The sequence below is a fragment of the Malus sylvestris genome, chromosome 2 (genome assembly GCF_916048215.2).
Source record: "Malus sylvestris chromosome 2, drMalSylv7.2, whole genome shotgun sequence".
NCBI lineage: Eukaryota > Viridiplantae > Streptophyta > Magnoliopsida > Rosales > Rosaceae > Malus > Malus sylvestris.
The window spans coordinates 10,350,856-10,373,291 of NC_062261.1; the positions used below are offsets into that span (position 1 = coordinate 10,350,856).

General features: G+C 36.1%; 3 protein-coding genes across 3 annotated transcripts; all 3 read right to left on the bottom strand.

Annotated features, from left to right (window-relative positions):
* Nucleotides 1–1,595: 1,595 nt before the first annotated feature.
* Nucleotides 1,596–3,363, bottom strand: LOC126613864 (LRR receptor-like serine/threonine-protein kinase RGI5). Its single transcript, XM_050281484.1, has one exon. It carries the CDS (start codon nucleotides 3,066–3,068, stop codon nucleotides 1,788–1,790), a length of 1,281 nt encoding a protein of 426 aa, XP_050137441.1. The 5' UTR covers nucleotides 3,069–3,363; the 3' UTR covers nucleotides 1,596–1,787.
* Nucleotides 3,364–4,863: 1,500 nt separating this feature from the next.
* LOC126605211 (uncharacterized) lies at nucleotides 4,864–9,538 on the bottom strand. Its single transcript, XM_050272585.1, has 8 exons — nucleotides 9,128–9,538; nucleotides 7,275–8,948; nucleotides 7,020–7,187; nucleotides 6,865–6,919; nucleotides 6,472–6,620; nucleotides 6,301–6,387; nucleotides 5,786–5,914; nucleotides 4,864–5,635 (listed from the first exon to the last, which is right to left on the bottom strand). Exons 1-8 carry the CDS (start codon nucleotides 9,194–9,196, stop codon nucleotides 5,510–5,512), a joined length of 2,457 nt encoding a protein of 818 aa, XP_050128542.1. The 5' UTR covers nucleotides 9,197–9,538; the 3' UTR covers nucleotides 4,864–5,509.
* Nucleotides 9,539–10,951: 1,413 nt separating this feature from the next.
* LOC126605221 (agamous-like MADS-box protein TM6) lies at nucleotides 10,952–13,566 on the bottom strand. Its single transcript, XM_050272595.1, has 7 exons — nucleotides 13,167–13,566; nucleotides 12,988–13,054; nucleotides 12,803–12,864; nucleotides 12,577–12,676; nucleotides 11,661–11,702; nucleotides 11,527–11,571; nucleotides 10,952–11,410 (listed from the first exon to the last, which is right to left on the bottom strand). The coding sequence occupies exons 1-7, from the start codon at nucleotides 13,352–13,354 to the stop codon at nucleotides 11,216–11,218; spliced, it is 699 nt and encodes a 232-aa protein (XP_050128552.1). The 5' UTR covers nucleotides 13,355–13,566; the 3' UTR covers nucleotides 10,952–11,215.
* Nucleotides 13,567–22,436: the final 8,870 nt, after the last annotated feature.

Sequence of the window (22,436 nt, forward strand, 5' to 3'; positions counted from 1 at the left end):
TAAATTTATCTTAACAAAACATTGTATCGTTGAGACAGAACTCCAGATCGACATTATACTATTGACTAGGGAAATCCTCCATCTATAACATGTATATGGATATACATAAGAAACCACGTGAGTGTTAACGTACCTTTGTCAGAGGAAGATAAAAAAATCTAGCAACTGATTACTAGATTAAGTTTATTCAAATGAAAATTATTAAACGAGTTTCTAGTTTTCAAAACAAAATTAAATAAATAAATAAATAAATCAATCCCCCCTTAAAAGTGGAAACCAGTAGTTTTCCTTCATTTGAAGCGATGCAGTTGGTGCGAATGCACTTTTACATTGTTTGGCTAGTAGATTGCTTGCTCGTAGTTATACTACTACCCCAAGCACACCAGAGATTTTCATTGTGTCCGGAATACGAGCCATTATATTATATGTTATTATATAAGTAGAGGAATTTTGTTTTTCAAATGTCTCTTCATTTTTATTATCACATATGAAATATATGCTTATTTTCCGAACACAATATCTTCCCAAAGCACACGCTACGACCATTCGTACACTACAGTATTATAGCAACTTAGTTGTAATGGCACAAACAACCAGAACGTCTTATATCAATGAGGCAACATCATCTATAATTTTTTTTTTTTAACAAAACATTATATCGTTGAGACAGAACGCCAAATAGATATTATACTATTGACTAGGGAAATCCTCTGGATATACATAGTAAACCACTGAGTGTTAACGTCCCTTTGTCAGAGGAAGATAAAAAAAATCTAGCAACTGATTACTAACCTCATGCACCACCAAACAAGGACTTCCCCCTCATTATTATTACCACTATTTGACCAAACATTTCCTCAATTTCCACACTTTCCACAAACCTAAAATATAAAAATAGAAATTAGACTAAAAGGAAAACTAATGAAAATGATTTGAAAACTTTGAGTTTTAACGATAAGGACAAAATAAAGTGCAAAATAAATAATACCATGATTGACTTTTTAGTATAAAAATGTGATTTTTCGTTAAAATGAATAGTACCAAGAACTTTTCGTTAAAGTTCCCTAGACTAAAAGCAGGACCACACCAAAAAAATTAAAAATTAAGATGAAGATAATCAAACTTAGTAATAATTTAAGTTAATTTAAGAATTATATTGGCACTTTTTATAATTTAGGTTCTTGTTTTTTTTCTAAATTTTGGGCTTTATTACTTTAAAATACAAATTATTGCACTATTATTGACCTTTCTATTTCTCGAACTACCAATTTAGCGACTAATCATTTTACATAACACACAATGAGTAAGATTAGTTCTTAAACTCTAATCTTCAGCTCTCTATTATCTATATCTAGAAGATTATAGTTTTCACTAAAAAAAATAATCTTACTTATTGTGTGCATGACATTTGTTAATCTGTTGTTCATTGATATGACTCCACGTAAGCAAAAGAATGAACCAACTAAAGTGTTGCATCGAAGTTAACTTGACTAATAGACCAAGAATTCATAATTTGAGGTAGTAAATTGTGAATTTTTCAATGAAGTAGAGTCCAAACTGTTACTGAGAGTAAATTAGAAGGGTGGAAAATGAAATAATTTCAATAGTTTCATGTCATATATAATTTTACAATAATAATACAGTAATAATATTAAAGATAAACTTAAACCACATTATTACTAATGAACGACAGCTAAACCCAGTCTTCATGTTTTTAGTGTAAAAAAGTCGTTCGTTAAAAAAAAAAAATACAAAAAAATATTAATAATATTTATTCATGTTATTATTTATGGGCGGAAGCTTCTACACTTATGATACGATTTCTGATCGCCACCTTTACAAACATGGTAAATCCTGGGACACCTGTACAGGCAATTATTGCCCAAAACCACATTCGCCGAACCGGGTTCTAACCCGAGCAGAGGACGCGGGATGGGTCCGGACAAGTAATTCCCACCCAGCAGGAGCCTCTCGAGCTTCGAGACTCCGGATCCGGGCACCGCCACTTTGAGCGCGTACTGGGTCGGAATCATACCCGTGAACTTATTGTTCTCCAGCGTCAATGCTGAGAGCTTCCGCATCGCCGCCATGAACAGCGGTAGCATTCCGCTGAGCTCGTTGTTGCTGAGGTCTAGTGCAATGAGCGCGCTCTGGGCGCCCGGAGAAGGAGAAACCGGGGGCTTTACGGACGTGAATTGGTTGAAGGAGAGAGTGAGCTGCTGTAGCGACAGGTGGTTGAAGAGGTGGGCGGGGACGGCACCGCCGAGTTGGTTGTGACTCAGGTCGAGCACTTGCAGAAAACCCAACTGTTTGATGTTTTCCGGGATGTTTCCTACTAGGCTGTTGTTTCGCATGGAGATTTGGAGCAGAGAGGTCGGGAAATTTAGTGGGACACCTCCGGAGATGGCGTTGTTGCTGGCGTCTAAGTAGCTGAGGTTCTGAAGAGAACCCAACTCGGGAAACTCGCCGCTGAGCAGGTTCCCTTGGAGCTCGAGCCGCTGCAACCCCGCCAGGCCGTTCAAGCTCGATGGGATTGCGCCGTTGAGGCGGTTGTTGTCGAGAAAAAGCTCCACGAGGTTCGAAAGCGATCCAATTGAGTCGGGAATTGCACCGGAGAACGAGTTACCGGAGAGACCGAGTCGAATCAGCCCTGTTAAGTTGGAGAGCGACTCGGGGATCGACCCGGAGAAGAAGTTGTTGGAGAGGTCGAGTGTTTGCAAATACGGGAAGTTCCAGGAGAGGGAGGAGAGCGAGCCGGAGTAGCCGGCCTGGTCGAGGGTGAGCTCGGTGAGCCTGCTGACTGACGAGGAGGAGTCAACCTTGTCGCAGCGGAAGCCGCAGGTGAACCGGTCGCTGAAGAGGTTGTCGCATGGGTCGAGGTTGAAGTCCCAGGAGCTGACGCACGAGCCCGGACGCACTGAGCCGGGGTCGAGTGAGTTCTTGAACTCCTTGAGAGCTTCAATGTCGGCCCAGAAAGTCTTGGATTCGGCTCCAAGCTGCAGACTTGCGGATGAAATTACGAATATGATCAGGAAAAATAGGGAGAAATCGGAAATGGAGACACCCATGAAGTGATTTTTGTGGAGATTTGATCAGTTGGGGGTGGGGAGTGTGAAGTTGCAGAAACAGGGGAGGAGGGAGAGGTTGATCGGGACCGTTGGTTTTGAATCAGAAGTGGGAATTATGATGTGGGGGAGAGGGGAAAAGTGCTTAAGCGAGGAAAGCACTTTGTTGGCTTTTGGTATTGGGAATCAGACAGAGTTCAGCGATCTTATATAGTGACGTGTGTTGGTTGGGCTGAAGCGGCGGCTGCTGCTGCTAGTTGCTTGTGTTGAGCTGCTGTCTTTGGTATCTCTCTTTCTTTATTTCTCATGTACGAGAAGGAATTGTATAAGGTAACGTCTAACGTCAATTATACAATATTATGTATAAAAATGTTTTGGGCAGTAAATATATAAGAAGTTTTTATGAGCCATTTAATATTACGGTTTAGTGATATTTTTATTTATTTGAGAGATATTAAGTCCGATTTTCGTCCAGGCGAATTTAAATCACATTATTACTAGTATAGTGTAAAATTAAGCTTATTTTATCCATGTAGATAATATTATTCGTTAAAAAAAAAATTTGCTTTTGTGAGGGCTATGGTTTCATAATGTTGAAGACTTGAAGCAAAAGACAATGCAAAAGTTCTTGAGTTCGTCAGCACCACTTATTTTAGTCGGGAGTTGAAATTGTGTCATAGTCCTGATCGATTTCGGATGTGAATCACCATGTTTGGATCGACACGTGGCTACAAATGCTTGGCCTTTTTACATCAACAGCCCATACTCATCCACAACGTCTACAACTTTAAGAAGGTCTTGGGTAACACCTGATTTGCATGCGGTGCGAGACGAAGTGAGAGTGAAAGTGTGTCGGGTGAATATAACAAATCAGGGGGAGTGGGGTAAGGGAAGTTTTGTGTCTCGGTCTGCACAGACACGTGGTCCGATTGCTTGATCCCATAATTTCTCTTACAATTGACACTATTACTAAAATGTTTTATTTACAAAAAAAATGAGAAAAATGAGTCGTTCCTCGTTGCAAAGAATGCGAGAAGTGATGAACTTATGTGCAATGAGCATTTCAGCCGTGTAATGCTTTATCTATCAGAGGAACTCTTGTGGTTGCAAAGAGAGATTATTGTATATATGTCAGACTGTAATTTTCTATAAACCTAATCATGCTCTCAATCGAACAGGATCCTTTTTATCCCTAGTTCTATATAAGCCGTTAGAAATGGATTCTTTACAAAAGCAGAAGCCAGTTCTTGGTCGCAATCACAAAGAAAAGAAAAAGATAAAAACAAAGGTGGGTGGCCGTTTGATAAAAAAATAAAATAAAATAAAATAAAAAAATCCCAGCTCATAGAATCGATTCCCCTATGATTCAGTTGTTACAGACAGCCTCTAAGTTGGTGAATGATGACCCGATTAGTGAAAGCACTTTTACTATAAGTCCTTATTAGAAGAGTTACCAAACTTGACTTTTTCCAAAAGCCAACCGATTTCCAGAATGCAGATTCGCGTTTGGTATTTTCAACCTTCCAACCACCACTCAGGAACATTGTTTAGAAATCATACTACGAATTAAGAAATACATCAACTAACTGGGTTCATGTTGAAGTAATCGTATTTCGGTGCAGTTCGTAACAATCAAAAACAGTAAACGTCGACTGTTAAACTAAAACATATAACTATAACCCAATGATTATTTAGTTTAGCGGCGCTCAATCTTCTTTTTTATGAGAGAGATTATGAGTTCAAGTATAATGGACGAAAATTGTCCATAAAGAGAAAGACAATAATAACATGGCCAAAATGGGAAAGATCAAAAGTTATGATAACAAGGAGCCGGTTAGTTACTGTTACCATTCGTTACAATAGTAACTGATATATCTGTATATACATATACTTGTACTACAACTTTTCGTCCTTCGGGCTGAAGGATTGACTACTATACATAGAAATTTAGCCAAAATAGTTATTGAAATTGACATAACTCCTCACTTTGGTCACTAAGATTTGAAATCGATATAAGTGGTCCCTCAGTTTGTCTACCATCAATCATTTTGGTCATTCCATGAAAAATCAATAACCAAAATGATAAAAATACCCTCAATCTAATAAACAATGGGCCAAAATGATTTGACAAATTTTAGGGTATTTTTGTCTTTTTATTCCTAATTTGTGGAATTTTTTTCACGGAATGATCAAAATGATTAACTATGGACAAACTCAGGGACCAAAATGACTAATGGTGGACATACTAGTTCTAACAATTTTAAGTCTTAGGGACCAAAAGTTATGCCAATCTCATGTAGCAGTTTATATAAAAAACCTATAAATTCTATAATCAGGCAGGGTGAGGATGCTCCTATTTAATAATAATAAAGTATAACAGACCAAGTATGGTCTATTCGAAAAGAATTGGAACAAGAAAGGCACCTTTTCATATTATTCTCCACTTACGGGCCTCTCTCAGGTGACCATTCGAACTTGGTGTGCTTATCCTCGCTTTGCTGGCCAATTCTTCCCAGATACTGCCTCGCAGATTTGTGATTCGTCTCTAAATTAAAATACATGTCCCTAATCTGCAGATTGTCATTAACAACAAATTAGTCGAGAGTACTAAATAAGTAGGAGGTAGCACTTCTGAGGGAAAGACGAAACAAGAATGGTAGCACGAGAAAATAACAATTTGAGAATATAATTGGTTGCATAGTGAAATAGAAACCTATTACCTCAATCAAATTACTTGAACTAAGACTAACACGCTGTCCCGAAGCAACTTCTTCACCATTCAAAAATATTGAACTCTTGCCAAGATTCTTCAAAGAGAAAGAACCATCTCCTTCCATCTTTATAAGAGCCTAAAGAATAATTAACAAAAGTCGTATAAAAATCATAGCGAAATTTCTTGGAAGAAGTATAACAACATAAAAACAAGCAAGTAACAGTTCCTCATTGTTCTACCCTGCTGCGAAGTCAGATTTATAGAGACAATGACCAAAGTCACCCAAAGAACAAAAATTAGGCGAAGGAGCATGAATGGATAAAAGGGGATTGTGGAAATCGCCACCCTTATTTTATTTCCCCCCTCACAATTCATCGTATCATTTGTCAAAAAACTCAGGAAACAGTTTTTTCGACACCTCAATCCCATTCTACATATTGAGTCAATTATCATAGAGCAAGGAAGGGAAACAAAAGGTCCTGGAACGATAATAATAGGATTAGAAGGGCAAAAATGTCCCACCTGCCGCCGAGATATTTTCTTATGCCGCCCTTCCTTTCCCAAGTCAATATCAACTTCGTTATCTTCTGTTGATCTGCCAATTATTACCTACAAAGTAGGAAGAGGATGCAACAGGTTTGCAAAGGAGCGGCATGAATCTGAATCGAAACTTTAAAATCCAAACAAACAGACCTCAGTTTTCATAATGTATTCCTTTATCTGGTTTCCATACAATACTGCAAGTGCACCTTTAGATACAAGGGTTCTTTGCATAGAGGATCGTGCACACTGTTCCAACCTCATGATTTTTCTTTTAGAATCCTCGTTTTGATACTCTAAGACTGCAAATACCACAGAAAAGAATATAAAAAAGACAAGCACAAAACAATACTGACCATTATACATGACATTCTATACGTTCAACTGTCACATACAAGGCGGAACTCTGCCACATTCGGTTGATGGTTTCTCAATAACCAGAATATAAGGGAAGGCAGCTAATGTAAAGTTTTATCACTCATTACACATCAAATCTTTTTTTAGTATTATGTTTAAATTATTTATAAATATAATAAGACGAGTTACCTTCACTACTGATGTATGAATCCTGATCCAGTGGATATAAATCCATCTCAAGTATCTGAAAATAGCATAAACCAGTTAGAGGGGCAGATCCTAGAAATGGACTAAGTAGAAGATTACAGAAAATCTAGCTAATCAACAGAACTATTAATGCTTGCCATCGCTTCAATATCAGAATAACAAGGAATGTCAGCATCATCATCATATTCTTCCTCAGATTCTTCACGATCTAGTACTGATGGGTTGGCTTCTGGTTCTGGGAAAGTCGTAGAACCCTCTGCGCATAAGGGTGCAAGTTCTGCAATTGTAAAAGGAGCTTCTAGTCCCTGTTTACAACAATCAGCTTTAGTAATACATATTTGCAAGAGCAACCAAGAAATTTATGAAGTGACTGCAGTTAAAAAATTAATAACCTCTTCTTTGAGCCCTTGATTGGTGATAGACTTAGATGGTGCATGTGCTGATCTGCTTTGGCTTTGGTCGGCAATGACATTTTTATCATGTTTGGAGACTGAAGCTACACATTTACTATCACCATATGGAGCTTTAACTCCAAAAGAACCAAGTGCATGGTTAGGGCTGTTTTCTGCACTTGTGTCGTATCCCACCATCCGGGGAACCTTAAAAGGTCGTGCAGGATCTTCTTCTTTCCTTTGTTGATCGCATTTTCTTTTACCAGTTGAGGAAGCCAACTCATGAGCTCCTTTTAAGGTTGGTTCCCCTACAGCATGAACAGTTGCAGTAGATGGAAATATATCATCATTGCATGGGATTTCAGGGTCCTCGGTATTCAATGTGCAAATCATCTCTTCATGATTACGTTCAGGAGTAAGAGGATGTGGCACTGACGTAGATGCTGTCATATTGGCTTCGGAACAAGAGATAACACGCTGATCATCTTGGCCAGAGTGAGACAGTTCAGCAGCAACATCCATCTCGGCAGCCTGCATATTGTCTGTAACAACCTGGAAGGAATCTGAAACCAACTTTGGGGGAAGATCTTGGCCAGAGTGAGACGGTACATCATTTTCATGAACATCTTTGGTCTTACTCAACGAAATCGGATTCAGGTTTTCAGAAGAGGACTTATCTATTGACTCCTTGCCACTTGCATACATGAAGGCAAGCTCATACTCATTCGCAAGGTCTATGTCTGCATAATCACCTCCAGAAACTGTGACAGACCTAATCAGTTCATCATTAAACACTTCCTCAGAATGGATATCGTCATATTGAGATGAACCAATATTATCCACATCCATATCATCAGTAACTACCAATGTCTTTTTGGCATCCTCACCATTAACACCCATGCTGACATCCATTGGCATTTCTGGTGCCCGTACATCCTCAATCGTTTTCCAAAGAGGCTCATCTATAGATGCATGAGATGGCCCTATATCTTCCGCATCTAAGGCATTCCCAAAATCAATTGCATCATCTCGATTAGAAGGCAGATCTTGACAGGCATTATCACGGCAAAAAGCATTCTCTCCTAATTCGTTACCTGGCAGCAAAGAAACCTGTTCGACAAATTCATTTGAGCACCCTTCCCCCACAACTCCCTCCACAACATGATTTCCAATTGGAACACACTCCCCACCTCCCTCCACACCTTGATTTCCAATCGAAACGCGCTCTCCACCATGAAATGCATTAGCAGCATCGCCGTTATCCACATCACAATCCAAAAACAAGGGCTGATTATGATCTCCAGCCCCAAAATTTTCCTCAAAAGCCTCGCCATTATCAATGTCCGGCCTGAAAAGAAAATTCCGATCGAAAAACTCCTTCTGATAAGAATCGGGATCAACGGAATTAACATCGCCCAGTCTCTTCTGCATAGCATAGTAATGCTTTCGTATGCTATCGGATTTTCGCTGCAAACCCCTAGAACGACTGAATCTACTAGCCTTGGACGCTGAGTTGGAATTGCAACCTTCCAACTTCACCAACCGAGCCGACGCCTCCGCCGAGACATCAGCGTCGTAGAGGAGCGAGCACCACCGCTCCCGCAACTCTCCGATCGTGAATTTGCGCGAAAATCGCACCGCGCCTCTGGCAAGTGCTTCCAGAGAAGCACCTGTCTGTAACCGTTAAAAAGCACCAAAGAGATTTTCAAAAATTAATTCTAACAATCACTCCATAAAATTAAAAGAATAAAAAACCAGACGCAACGCAGAAGAGGATGATAGCTTTAATGGCAGTAACGGCAATAACTGAAAAGGAAATTGCGTAAATTTGGGAGAAAATTGCACAGGATTACCTCCATGGCATCCTTCAAGCGGAGGTCGTCTTCCGGCATCCATGGAGGAGCCGAAGCCACTGCTTCCATATGGATTCGCCTCCGAAATCGTCCCGAAATTCAAATGCAAGTGATTTTTTTTTCCTGAAATTTTCGAAATTCTCGGAGATCTCGGCGAATTCGAAGCCTCTGAGAGTTGTGAATTTTCTAACAGCGGTGGTGGAGTTGCAGGGAGTGGTGAGTTACTGAGCCGACCGAGTCAGGCGAGTGGAAAGAGAACGCCAGGAGTGAAATAGTAGCGACGGAGCTGTGCGACTTCACGAACACGCGCGTAACGGTTCATGGACTCGCTGGCTGGCTGGCTGAGTTTAATTAACGTGCGGGATTCGCGTTTTGGGATTCGGCTCGCGGATGCTTGATTTTTGTTAATTTGATTGGTTGGATTTGGTTACCAAAATGTTTAGACCCATCTTTTTCCTTTTCCTTTTGGGTTTCGTGGATTAATCCAATTCGCTGCGGCGACGTCGTCTTCTTGAAGTTGTCATGCACCAAAGTCAAGCCCACGCCCAATCCCAAGATAAAGCCCAAGAAAATTAAAGCTCTCACTTGACTTTTCTTTTTGTTGGACTAACTAGTCTATGTAGCCAACATGATGATCTTTGTGAGGATCTCGAAAATTTATGAACTGTGTTCGTTCATCGTACATCGTACGGTTAATTTTCGTTAGGTACTGTTTGTGTTTAATTTTAAATAAAAAATTTAAAATGATTTCTAACCGCACGATATACGATAAACGAACACGATTCACTGATCCCTTGAATCCTTATAAAGAGGATCCAGATTCTCTATGTAGAATCATTTACTCATTCTTCATTGAAGTATTCTTTTTATAAGGTAACAATTTGTTTAAATTATTCTAATCTATAGTAACGGTATTCGCTCTTAGATACCAAAAAAGAAAGTATAGTATTTTGATCAGCTAATTTAAATTGCATCTCTTATTAAACGATATTCAAAAGACAAAGGAAAAAAAAGTTAGAATGCGTTAAAAGATTAGTCCTTGTTTTTTATTAAGGGAACTTTAACGAAAAACTTCTAGTACTGTTCATTTTAACGAAAAACCATATTTTTACACTAAAAAGTCAATCCTGGTACTATTCATTTTACCATTTATTTTGTCCTTATTGTTAAAACTCAAAGTTTTAAAGTCATTTTCATTAGTTTTCCTTTTAAATAAAGCATCTGAAGTCACGTGAGCATCTGGTTTAGCAACCATTAGTCTTTATATTGTTGAATGGGATATAGAAGTTAAGTTTGCATGACAATTACTGGTTAACCAAAAAAGGAAGAAACAAAAGCATATGAGGATTGCTCCTAGTGAAACATGTTTTTGGGTGTCAAAATATTTTCATGACAACTTTAAAACTTCGATCATGAATCATGATAAATTGACAACATAACATATTAGACTGTAATTATTAGCTCTGACACAAATTGACTCAATTAACTGACAAAAGAAAGAAAGAAAGAATTATGGACATAAAGATGGAACTAACTAAAATAACTCTCTACATCTTTCATAAAATTCCTATAGGATCTAGGAAGCGCTTTCGTGAAATTGATTTCGGATTTCAAAAGTAGTTTAAGTGTTCCTTGGAAGAAACACCAAATAAGTGCTTCTTGGAAGAAACATCAAATAAGTGCTTCTTGCAGAAAGTACTTAAAATGCTTTTGAACTTTTACTAGGAATTGGTTTCAAAAACATATTCACCAAAAACACTTTCAATCATTTTCCAAACAAGTCCCTAAAGCCAATACAAGACATCCAAGACAAACAAACCAAAATATCAAAAGCAATGTCTGCCATGATATATATAGAATAGAAGTATTAATTATACAAACAAACCCACAAGCAACAAGGGCGCGGATTTTTTTAGTGCTATCATTGATTAAAACACCACACACATATTTATGCATCTGTTTTCAGAGGTAGTCCAAGTCTAACTCCTTGCCTAAAGATAGTCACCAAGCAAACACTTTAGAACAAAAGCAGTTATAAGTGACCTTAATATATAACTTAGTGATGATTAATCATATCTCAGATCACGATCAAGCAAGGCGGAGATCGTGCAGATGAGTAATGGAGGAGCCGAGGGAACTTCCTCCGTGGTGGAGGTTAGGGTGGTGGAGGTGGAAAGTGTACAAGTTATTCGCCCCATTTGACAATGCAAGTGCAGATTCGTAGTCTCCCTCATTGTCCTCATAACCATACTGTGGATCCTCGCCGGCTGCTTCCTGGTCAAACTTTAAGTTTTCAAACACAGTATTAGATAGCAATAAAAACATATAATAATTAAAGGAATTAATAATTAGAAACTGAATTGATATATATTAGGATGCTTGATTATATATACGCTTACATAGCCATGCAGCATGTTTCCTCTTCTTTGCTCCAAGTTCTTAACCTGCAGTGGTGGGATTTTATTGAATTTCAAAAATAGTACTCGAAACTTACAAATATTAACTTATGATCCAGTAAAAGTTTCTAAATTACCTTCTTCTTGGTGGTCTCCGTCTGAGTTTTGATCACATGGTACTGTAAAAATCCAACAAATAATTACATTGCCAAATCCGTCATCAACGTCAAGGAGCTCAAATTAAGTGATACACAAAATACAGGATTGGGAAGTACTATTTGTGCTAGATTTTTTAAGGATGTAGGGAGAAGCTTTCGGAAGTGAGATACACTATAAGAAGTATCATTTAGGTTTTAAACTTGGGTTTTTTTTCGTTACATAACTGGCAAAAGCCCAAAGCAACTAAATTAGAAAGTTCCTCCGAATTCTATTATTAGGGATATTTTCAAGTGCCAGCTATTCTAGCAGTGAATTCACATATCATAATACAAAGGGAAGGAAATGATATATTTTTCTGTGTTCTCTACTTGTATTATGACACATGGACTACCCGCTTGAATACTGTACAATTTGCAAAATTTCTCAAATTGTACGAGTCTACTTCTAGACCGAATGGCTAGAACTTCGATTGTAACGTTTTTCTTACGATTAGCATGAGCAATAGAACAGTACTAACTTCTATTCAGTAAGATCCTGTCACACATACAAATTAATAATGTTCTCATCTTTTAATCGAAATCTCAAATTTCAAGGTGTTTTCATACTGAGTGACTGATTATCAAGGCTTGTGTGTGAGGGATTACAAAATTCTACATGTCAAAAAAATTATTTATTATACTCCTCAAAAGAAATGTTTATTATGAAAAATTATTAGGAAATCCATCAGGACTTAATAGTGTGGACTTAAGTTTTTCAGAATTAAATTACAAAAAGGTTGGAATTCCTGGAACCCTAATATCAGATTTTTACAGATCTATATTCAGGTACCTTTTGAACTTTATAATTATTTTTCGATACAGAAAACTAAAAGTATATTAGAAACGAAAATCCGACCTTCCTTTGACGTATGGCATCCAAGGAAGACTGCATCTCATCGTCAAGAGAAGCCAGCTCGTCAAAGCTCAGGCCATTTAGATCATGGCCCAACCTTTGCCTGTTAATTTTATACATTAATTAATACATGTATATTAATCTAATCCTGTAATATTCATATATATTCCTCTCAGAAACAAGTTGATTCCTTTTTTTCTGGATTTCCCAATGTAATAGATGTAATTACCTGATCTCTCTCCTCAGCTTATTGTTGATCTCTTTCAACTTCCACAAGGTGTCTTTCATCGACTGCACCCGCGGCCAAAGAACCAATTAATTAACCAGAAACAAAAAACACTATAAAACTTCCAAGATCTAAAAAAATAAACAAATAAAAGAAGTGGAGAGAAGATATCCTTGATTATAATTAACCTCCTCGTGTGTCCTCCACAGATCGATCCCCATAGTTTTCTGATAGTCATCATACATACTCTTGGTCCTATTACATCAAAATTTAAGCAGAAATTGCAAAAAGAAAGGAGGAAATTAATTATAAAAAAAGATAAATTAAAAAAATAATAATAATAGGGTTTGACGAGAGAAGGACATACGTAGTGGTAGGGCTGATATACTCGTGCATTTTATTAGTGTTGGAGAGCATAATGAGGGAGACCTTGGCATCACAGAGAACGGTGAGCTCCTGAGCCTTCTTGAAGATCCCATTTCTTCTCTTGGAGTAGGTCACCTGCCTGTTGGTCTGGTTTTCGATCAGCTTGATTTCAATCTTCCCACGACCCATAATTTCTCTCTCTCTCTCAAATTTCTTACCTTTTCCTAGCAATTTTCTGATCTTGTTTTACTTGATATATCAAAAAAATGGGAAGATGGGGTTGCTTGTGTATATAATATTGGGAGTCATGTGTGGATGAAGAAATGGAGAGGAAAGCAGAAGGGTTTCTATATCGGGAAAGTGAGATGAAAAGTTGGGTTGTAGTCTAACCAGGAATGTCTGCTGCTTAAACTGCTAACTTCTAATCTTTATATATATATATATATATATATATATATATATATATATATATAGAGGTGGATTGTCTACCCTCTCATTTTCATACTCTTCTCATCTCCTTCTGTTTGTGTGGTTACGATTAAGCCACGTCTACATTTTATATTGATTTTTTTTATAAAAATAATAAAACAAAAAATAATAGAAATATAAAATGTTAATGTAGTTTAACCGTGACCACACAAAACATGAGGGGATGAGAAAAGTATGAAAATAGGAGGGTAGACTATCCACCTCCTATATATAGTGGGACAAGGATTGTCTGCCCTCCACTTCCGGTGCCTTCCCCGTGCCCTCATGTTTTGTGTGGTCACGGTTAAGCCACGTCAACATTTTATATTGTTTTTTTATAAATATAATAAGACAAAAATGAATAGTAATATAAAATGTTGACGTGGTTTAACCGTGACCACACAAATAGGAGGGCACGGAAAGGGCATCGGAAGTGGAGGACAAACAATCCTTGTCCTATATAGTGTGGCCAGGCTTGTAGGCTTGTTGCTAGCTAGCTAGCTAGAGCCTAGAGATTGCTAGTTGCTAAGTTAAATGTTTAACAGTAGTTCTGAACCTACCGATGATAGCGTCTGATGTAGCTATAGTGCATAGGGTTTCGATTCTTTTGACCACGACAGTACAGGAACAGGAACACAAACACACGAGTCCTGTTCAGCGTGCTAGTTACTTGAGTTAACAGTTTCATAATATCATGCATGCTAGGGAGATCTCAAATTTTGAATGTGTCTAGGACCAAACTGATTACATTTATATGTACGCGCGGTAGTACAAAATCCTTTGCTTGTGCAAATTTTTTCAATTTTTGATACATATGCAAAATTATATTACCAGCAAGTAACACTGTATGTATGATAGATATAGCATCTCTCCTTTTCTCTCTTGTGTTTATACTATTCGACCCATAAAGAGAATCTTTATATTAATATGCTCTCAGCGACTAAACTAGGTTTTTAATATGGGGTTGCATTGTTTTTGTGTGTGCTTGACATAGGTATATAAGTATGTTGTGTCTATCGTTTTTGTGATATATTTGTACTGGTAAGATATATTTGTATTGGTGACACTTGTTTATTATTAGATGGCAAGTTTACTTAGGGGGATTTCCTGCTTTGTTATTTGTGAAAATTTCTCTTCAAATCAAGAAATTGATCATTGTTATAAGAGAGAAGCTAAGATCTCGTACTTTGGATGCTGTGTAACTATGCAAACTATAGAAACCTTTCATATGTCGTGGACACTTACATGCTCCGTTAAATCAAAGACTTGAGGACTAATTGTTTAAGTCTTTTATATCATAGATAGGGTATAAAGCACCAAATTTATCCAAACTCATGCAAGTGATAGGAAACCACAACTATAACAACAATATGAGTTTTTCATTGTACATTCTTCAAATGAGAGGTATGTGGAAGTAATCAAGGTCCGATGGAGAGCTTATAGAGTTGATTAATTAAATTGATTTACAAAATCTAGGGAAATTAAGAACTGCATATGTCGATATGAGGAGATAAATAAACATAAGAAATGTATATACCAGTGACAAAAAAAAATTTTAGTTCTACTATATATCCATCAAACAACATGTGTTTCAAATACTTTCTAGATATTTATATAAGATGCGGTCAGATTCACAAAACTTTGTTGTATTAACATTTCACTAATTGAGTTAATTTGAACACTAAAACTTAATTTCAATGACTCATGTTCAATAAATTATTTACAATGTGATCAGAGTGTAGTATCCACCAAATTACATGCGTGTCTCATGATACACATACACAATATACAAGGTGTAAATGAGTAGTTTGTACTTGGACGACAATATCGAGTTTGAGTGAGGAGTGTGATTGAGAGATTTCGAAGATATTAACGTTGTTGGTTATCACCTATCTACCACAACGCATGTCCCATCTCTCTCTCTCTCTCTCTCATCAGAAGGGGTGAATGACCTCTCTCTGTTAAAGCTTCGTATGCATGCCTTGATTTTAGCTCCTGCCTTCACAATCTGTGCTATTGAGTGTTCTTGTTGATGACCTATTAGTTTTGTGTTAGTTTCCTAAGAAGGTCCACTCTTGGACTGCTGATTACTCCGCCGAATTCATATAGATTCCTTCATAATATGATTAATTACCCAAAAATGGTTCTAAGCCAGTTTCTCAAATTGGTTCAGGCCCCTTAGCTTGTTGAGTATTTTTTTCATATCAAGCTACTAGATAGAACAATTTCATGGCGTTTGAAAAATGTCATGGAAACCTTTCTATGACGTTTTTCAAACACCACAATGCACGTCATAGATCGATGAGTCGTGGAAAGTCTGCCAATACAATGACATTGAACAATGCCATAAAAAGTCCTTTTCATGACATTGAAACATATGCTAATCTGATACAGTTCGATACTGTGATTACTATGCTTTCTTGTGATAACCAGCATCTGCATGAAAAAGAGAACAAACGTAATAGTGATTCTCAAAGAAGAAAAACCAAGGCATTAGAATCAATGGCCACCTGATACCATGATAATGCTAAGAACAAACTATGAAGAAGAACTTAAGAAGAACTGAAGAAAGCTTTCGAAGAGAGAGAATGTAGAGAGAGAAACTGTATTTTATTATATCCAACTATTACATCATACATCCTTATAAATACAATGACACATATCTGACTTCTAGAGTCTCCAATACACTTGTGACACCTGGCAATGTAAAACAATACTAATCTTTTATCCTAACAGATAAAACCGCTACATCAAAATATCGTAGAAACAAATTTAGACAACTTGAGTTTTAAACACATGGTGATCAGACAAATCCAAACATTACAAGAAGGATTCATTATATTCTCAAGCAAAATGTTTCTTTTCTATTAATTTTTTTAATTTTACAAATGGTTAAATGTCATACAACATATTCAAAAATTAAAAGGAAAAATTAGTATACGGTCCCTAGTTTTTACTGTTCATTGACTGAGACCTTATTAGTTCTCAAATTTTGATTCAAGTCCCTAGCATTAATGTGATAATGAATTTACATGTTTATTATATAATTTTTTAATATAAAAATTAGTAATTAATTTAGGGTTTAATACTCACACCTCTATTAAAATTCTAATTAATTTTCAATTCAAACATTTCCAAAATAAAAAAAAATTAAATTAAATTAACTTTGTACCTATTAGGTTTTTTTTTTATATATAAAAAGATTCTCAATTTTTTAATCTTAAATGTACCCATTCATATAATTTTTCAATTTTTTTAATCTTAAATGTACCCATTCTCAAATATATCAATTTGTTATAGGTAAAATGTACCCTTTTTTTAATATAAAATTCATTCAAATTTTTTAATCCATGTTTAAACTTATATGGGTACATTCTTTTTCGTTGATTTGAGAATGTATCCATGTTTTGGTACAATAACTTTTTTTTGTTAATTTTGGTTAATGTACCCATACATATATGTATATATATATATACACACACACAATATAATAGAGAGTATAATTTATATTTTATTATTTTTAATCCCATAAATTATGGGTTTTATTTAAAATCTCATTAATATAAACAATTACAAATTTCAATTTTTAATTTTTAATTAAAAACATATAGTAACTTACATTATTTCATTAATGTCAAGGACCTCAATCAAAAACTAAAAACTAATAAGGTTTCAATCAAAGAATATTGATAGCTAGGGACTGCATCCAAAGTGTCCCAAATTAAAAAAAGCTCCCTGATAGGCAACACATCAACAGACTAAATTCAAAGACTGTACAATTTATTTGTCAAATGAAAGTTATAAAACATTGAGCTTACGTCTGCCATACATATCCAGGCCAGAAAACAATGTTTTGATACTGATTTGAACAAGGTAAAACTATGCAAATCAAAGTAAATTATATTTAAGAAGAACAGTAAATGATTGCATAACTAAAACAAAAAAATATGCACAGGTCTGCACACCTTACTCATCAGTCATCATCTGCGTATATAAAGACAGTAAACCTAAGTGCAGGTGGACGGGTGGAGCTATGAGCTATCTCAGATCGCACAAGCAATACCTTAAGTACCCAAAAAAGACTAATTGAGTGTATTAAAAAATATTATCAACAAAGCTGCGCAGAAAGTTAGATGCATGTGTTTAGATTGGGCAGCTCACCTTGCACATATGAGGATGTTGGTCGTATTACAAAACCACCTAATTGTTTGGGGATGTTGGCCCTTTTGTTACAACAAGTCTCAAATCTGTTATATCATTTTTTTGGCAAATTGGAATGATATTTGGTTGGCTCGGCTCGTCGATAGTTCTACTCATCACTTCATGAGTCACTTTGTGAAATTGGAATTCACCAAAGTCAAGTTTTAGGGTCAGACCTAGGCTTACTCAGGTTAGCGAGATCATAGAGCGGGGAGCACAATTTGGTTGGCTCGTCGATAGCCCAATTCAGCAGTCATTCCTACTTTCACTCAATCATATTTGGACACGTGTTCAATTTGTGTTTATAATTTTATTATTTAGATACGCGTCAAAATTTGATTGGTTCAAAGCATGAATAGCTACTAAATTTTCAGCAGCCAAGTATTGTTCCAATTTAAATATGAACCAAATTAAGGAGCGTTCCATGGCCATGACCATAGAACCGGGAGCACCACCATGGAAGGCCAGCCTTCCCTCAATTACGGGCCTTAAAAATGACTAATCAAATCAAATAACAAATATCATCGCTCAAGAATACAATTACATAATTACATATATAATTGCATCCAACTAAACGGAGGAGATTTTATGATAATTACATAATAAAATCAAATAACAAATATCATCGCTCACTCTCCCATGAAAAGGAAGGTAATTTTATGATAATTGTTTTCCCTTGAGGTATATTCATTTTATTATATCAAAACTCATATTGAAAATAAAGAATTATTACTGCACTTCATATTTCACTTAAAATTGTATAGATACCTATGTATTTGTATGATTTTTAATTACTTAATGGAATTTAAATATTTTTAGATGAAAATGTTCATAAAAATAAATTAGGATAACCTACAAAAAATTTATTTTAAAAAAAAGTTAGCCAAAAAAAAAAAACAAGGCTAAAATAATTATTTAATAATTTGAGATTAAAATTTTAAGCCATAACCATTGGTGGAGAAAAGCAATTTCTGGGTCATGGCTTAAAATTTTAAGCTAAATCCCCAATGGTTGGAGATGGTCTTAGTGTAAATAATATCGTTTATTCAAAATAATATTGTAAAGCTAATTCTCTCCTTCATATTACCATCCCCTTCCACCCCCCCTCACACTTTCCTTTTTGTCTTTTTTCTTTACATAAAAAATTCAAAACAAAATGTTAATATGCCTTAATCGTAGCGGTTTAAACATGAGGGAATCCTACTACAAGGCAACGGTAAGTTTAGGATACCCGAAGTTCTTGAATTGTGTAGGGTACCAAGTACAAATCCAAGGATCATGCATGCAACTAATAAAAAGATCCGGCAGAGACTTAAAAAATGTCCAATCAAACACCCAACCCCATAATAAGGTTTTTTTTTAAAATAAAACTGCTAGTAACCGGACAGAGATTCTCTTCGAATCTCATCGTCCGGAGCTCAATGACCAGTTAATCTAACTTACTCAAATTGATTCTGACGGTCTTCACTAGCTCATTATATTGACACACTGCACACAAATTAAGGACATAAATTTCCTAGTCCTTATGCTTCAGACACTAAGGCCCAAAAAGGATTCAAATTCCTAATAACATTGTCAGGTCTCATTTTCATACTTCAACGTAAACAATAATTCGAATTTTCTCTTCTTTAATTCACACAATAAAGATTAATTATGCCAAAAATCAACCAATTCTAAAATTATTTAGGCATCTAACAATTATTTGAACGGTTAAACGATTTTTAATTTAATAAATTATTTATAAAATTGATCTTTATAAGGCAAATGAAAAACATACTATTTCAATTATCATAGGACTTTGCAAGATGAGAAAAACAAATGGGAAAACAAAATGAGAAGGTTGGATTGAAAATGATCGGTAGCATTACTATTTCCATTCCCCCCTTCTCACCCCAATTTTCTCTCGCCTCGCCATACACCCCCTCTGTTTCTTACGTTATTTCCCTATCCTAGCCTTTCTCAACCTTCCACCCTCCTCTCCCCCTGTGTCTCTCCCCTTACATTCAGATCTGGACCTTGCCCTCCCAAGGGTACTGGTGCATTGGAATCCCGTTTTCGTCACTCTGCTTGGTGTTGTGATTTGTCGAAATCCATGATTAGATTTTAGCACAGCGCCTCCTTGGAGGTGTTGCTTTGGTTAGGGTTTGCAAATTTGGCGATGGGTCTGTCTGGGCCACTCTTATTGGTGGTTGCATTTTTCAGATCTGGAATTTCTGCCGTATGCAGTTCATCTTTGCATCTCTTTTGGACTTGTGGATGTAGCAGACCCAATTGGTGTTTAGGGTTTCTGCCGTCTTGTGCCTCAACACGACTGTGCTCTTTGCCTGAGGGTTCTTTCCCCTACTGGATAACGTCATTTTGTGGTTCCTTTCTCGGATTAATTTTTTTAACCTAGTTTAGTTTAATTTTAATTTAGTTTAGTTTTGAGTTAGTTTAGTCTAACTCTATCGCCTTGCCTGGCGAGTGTTGTGGACGCGCTACAACGATGACTATACTTGGTTTTCGCTTTGAGCGTTATATTATGTGGTCTCGTCCACTAACGATGACTTCATGTGGTCTTGCTCTCGCAATGACTTCATGTGGTCGAGCTATTCGGCGGTAACTGTTTGCATTCACCCATACGAATATGTTATATATCGTTTATGTGACAGGTTTGTATAGGTGTAGTGGGAAGTTCTTGTATATGTAGTAGCTGTCTAGGGGTTACTATTATTGTCTCTTTTGCGCAAATTCACCTCTAGATCATTTTCTTGATCACTGAAGGATTGTATCCAATTGGCACCTATGTATTACTGTCGGATGATTAATGAAATAACAAATGTCGTTGTTGTCAAAAAAAAAAAATTGTAGACACAAAAACATTGGTGTAATGAAATACCAAATAAAGTTGATGACCTAATTTAGAAACATTGGTCCACCACGTTCCGGACGTTTATTTTTCTTTTGTGATAATATAATACACATCTCTATACAGAGGAAGGTACATATTTCATTCATTGCTAATAACGTATTTTCATCATATATAAGTATAATTAAAATCAATCAATTTCTTAATATTTATTTTCTATTAAAAAAATTCTTAGTATTTATATTTTATCATTTTTAGAAGAAATCATTTAAATCGAAGATTGTTTAGCCATTCAAAATATTAAATAAATAAATAAATTATTCACCATCAATATGCCAGACTTGGATCCTCTCCAGAGCCCAAGGAGAGGATCCTCCTGACCAAATGACTTGAACCGTTGGATGAAAATCCAACGGCTACAAACAGGGGGGTCCCTTTAAAGTTATAATAATTATAGCCGTTGGATTTTCATCCAACGGCCCAAATCCTTTGGTCAGGAGGATCCTCTCCTTGGGCTCAGGAGAGGATCCAAGTCCCAATATGCCAATTGGTGCTTACACCCGTTGATTTATTATGATAGTGACAGTTATGGCTTTGCCCATTTAAAATATTAGGTGGGGAGTGCAGTGAAGAAGTTGCATTGACTCATAAAAGTAAACTTCGAGCGGTGCATTGTCTTGGTGGATAATGCATTCTTTTTCAATTTAAAATGTTCATTTTAGACTCCAAAAGTTTTATAATTAAAATGAAAAATATACTCTAAGGAATGGACAATGACATTTTTGAAATGTCAATAACAATATCATTTTTAAATCTTGTTATAACCCATAATTATTTCAACCATATGACTTTCTTTTTCTTCAAGAACAAAAATAAGAAAATAAGGCGGCGGAGATGTAACGTCAATGTTACGGTCCAGACCACCGTCAAACAGACAGGATGATCAGGTGAGCCAAATAGATAAAACGCGAAAGTCCAAATAATTAAGTAGGTTGCTACGAATAATAATGTTCAAGGAAAGATCGTTCTCCCAGTATTTGGGATTTGTTACCAAAATTTGGGTGCATGCAATTCCTTCTCAAACAAAATTTATGACCCAACTTAAAACCAATTCAAAACTACCTTTCGGGTTTCATTTATCCTTTTTTTTTGGGAACTTTAACGAAAAGCACCCGGTACTGTTCACTTTAACGAAAAACCACATTTTTACACTAAAAAGTCAATCCTGGTACTATTCACTTTACCCTTTATTTTGTCCTTATCATTAAAACTCAAACTTTTCAAGCCCTTTTCATTAGTTTTCCTTTTTTTTTTGTTTCAACAAGAAAGATCCGGGTTTCATTTATCTGATAAGGGTTTCTGGGATATATAAATTAATATATATTAAGTAAATTTATTATATATCGTATAAATAAGTGTATGTTTATACTAAAGGGACACCTCACTCTTAGATATTTTCTGTTATGTAACAGTTGGAAATTAGTCATATGTGTTTTTGTTGTTAATCACACTGTTAGTGATTAATCTGGGGTCATTAGTAACTAAGCTTATTTAGCAAAGTGTATATAAACTCTCATGTATTACTTCCTGATTAAGAAATGAAATATACAGAAAGTATTCTTTCTATCTTGGTATCACTCGCCTCTTTGCTTCATCGCCTCTCGATCCTCTCATTTTCTTTCTGAGCGATTCACGATCTCTCTCTCGATCTTCAAGCTCTCTCTTGATTCTGCAACCATGGCGTCATTCACTTCT

Coding starts and splice junctions, on each gene's coding strand:
- LOC126613864 (XM_050281484.1), bottom strand. CDS start 3,068: ATGGGTGTCTCCATTTCCGATTTCTCCCTATTTTTCCTGATCATATTC.
- LOC126605211 (XM_050272585.1), bottom strand. CDS start 9,196: ATGGAAGCAGTGGCTTCGGCTCCTCCATGGATGCCGGAAGACGACCTC. Junction 6,621..6,864: donor TTCATACATCAGTAGTGAAG/GTAACTCGTCTT, acceptor TGGTATTTGCAG/TCTTAGAGTATCAAAACGAG. Junction 5,636..5,785: donor GTTCAAGTAATTTGATTGAG/GTAATAGGTTTC, acceptor GACAATCTGCAG/ATTAGGGACATGTATTTTAA.
- LOC126605221 (XM_050272595.1), bottom strand. CDS start 13,354: ATGGGTCGTGGGAAGATTGAAATCAAGCTGATCGAAAACCAGACCAAC. Junction 12,865..12,987: donor TGTGGAGGACACACGAGGAG/GTTAATTATAAT, acceptor CCGCGGGTGCAG/TCGATGAAAGACACCTTGTG. Junction 11,703..12,576: donor ATGCCATACGTCAAAGGAAG/GTCGGATTTTCG, acceptor GGATTTTTACAG/TACCATGTGATCAAAACTCA.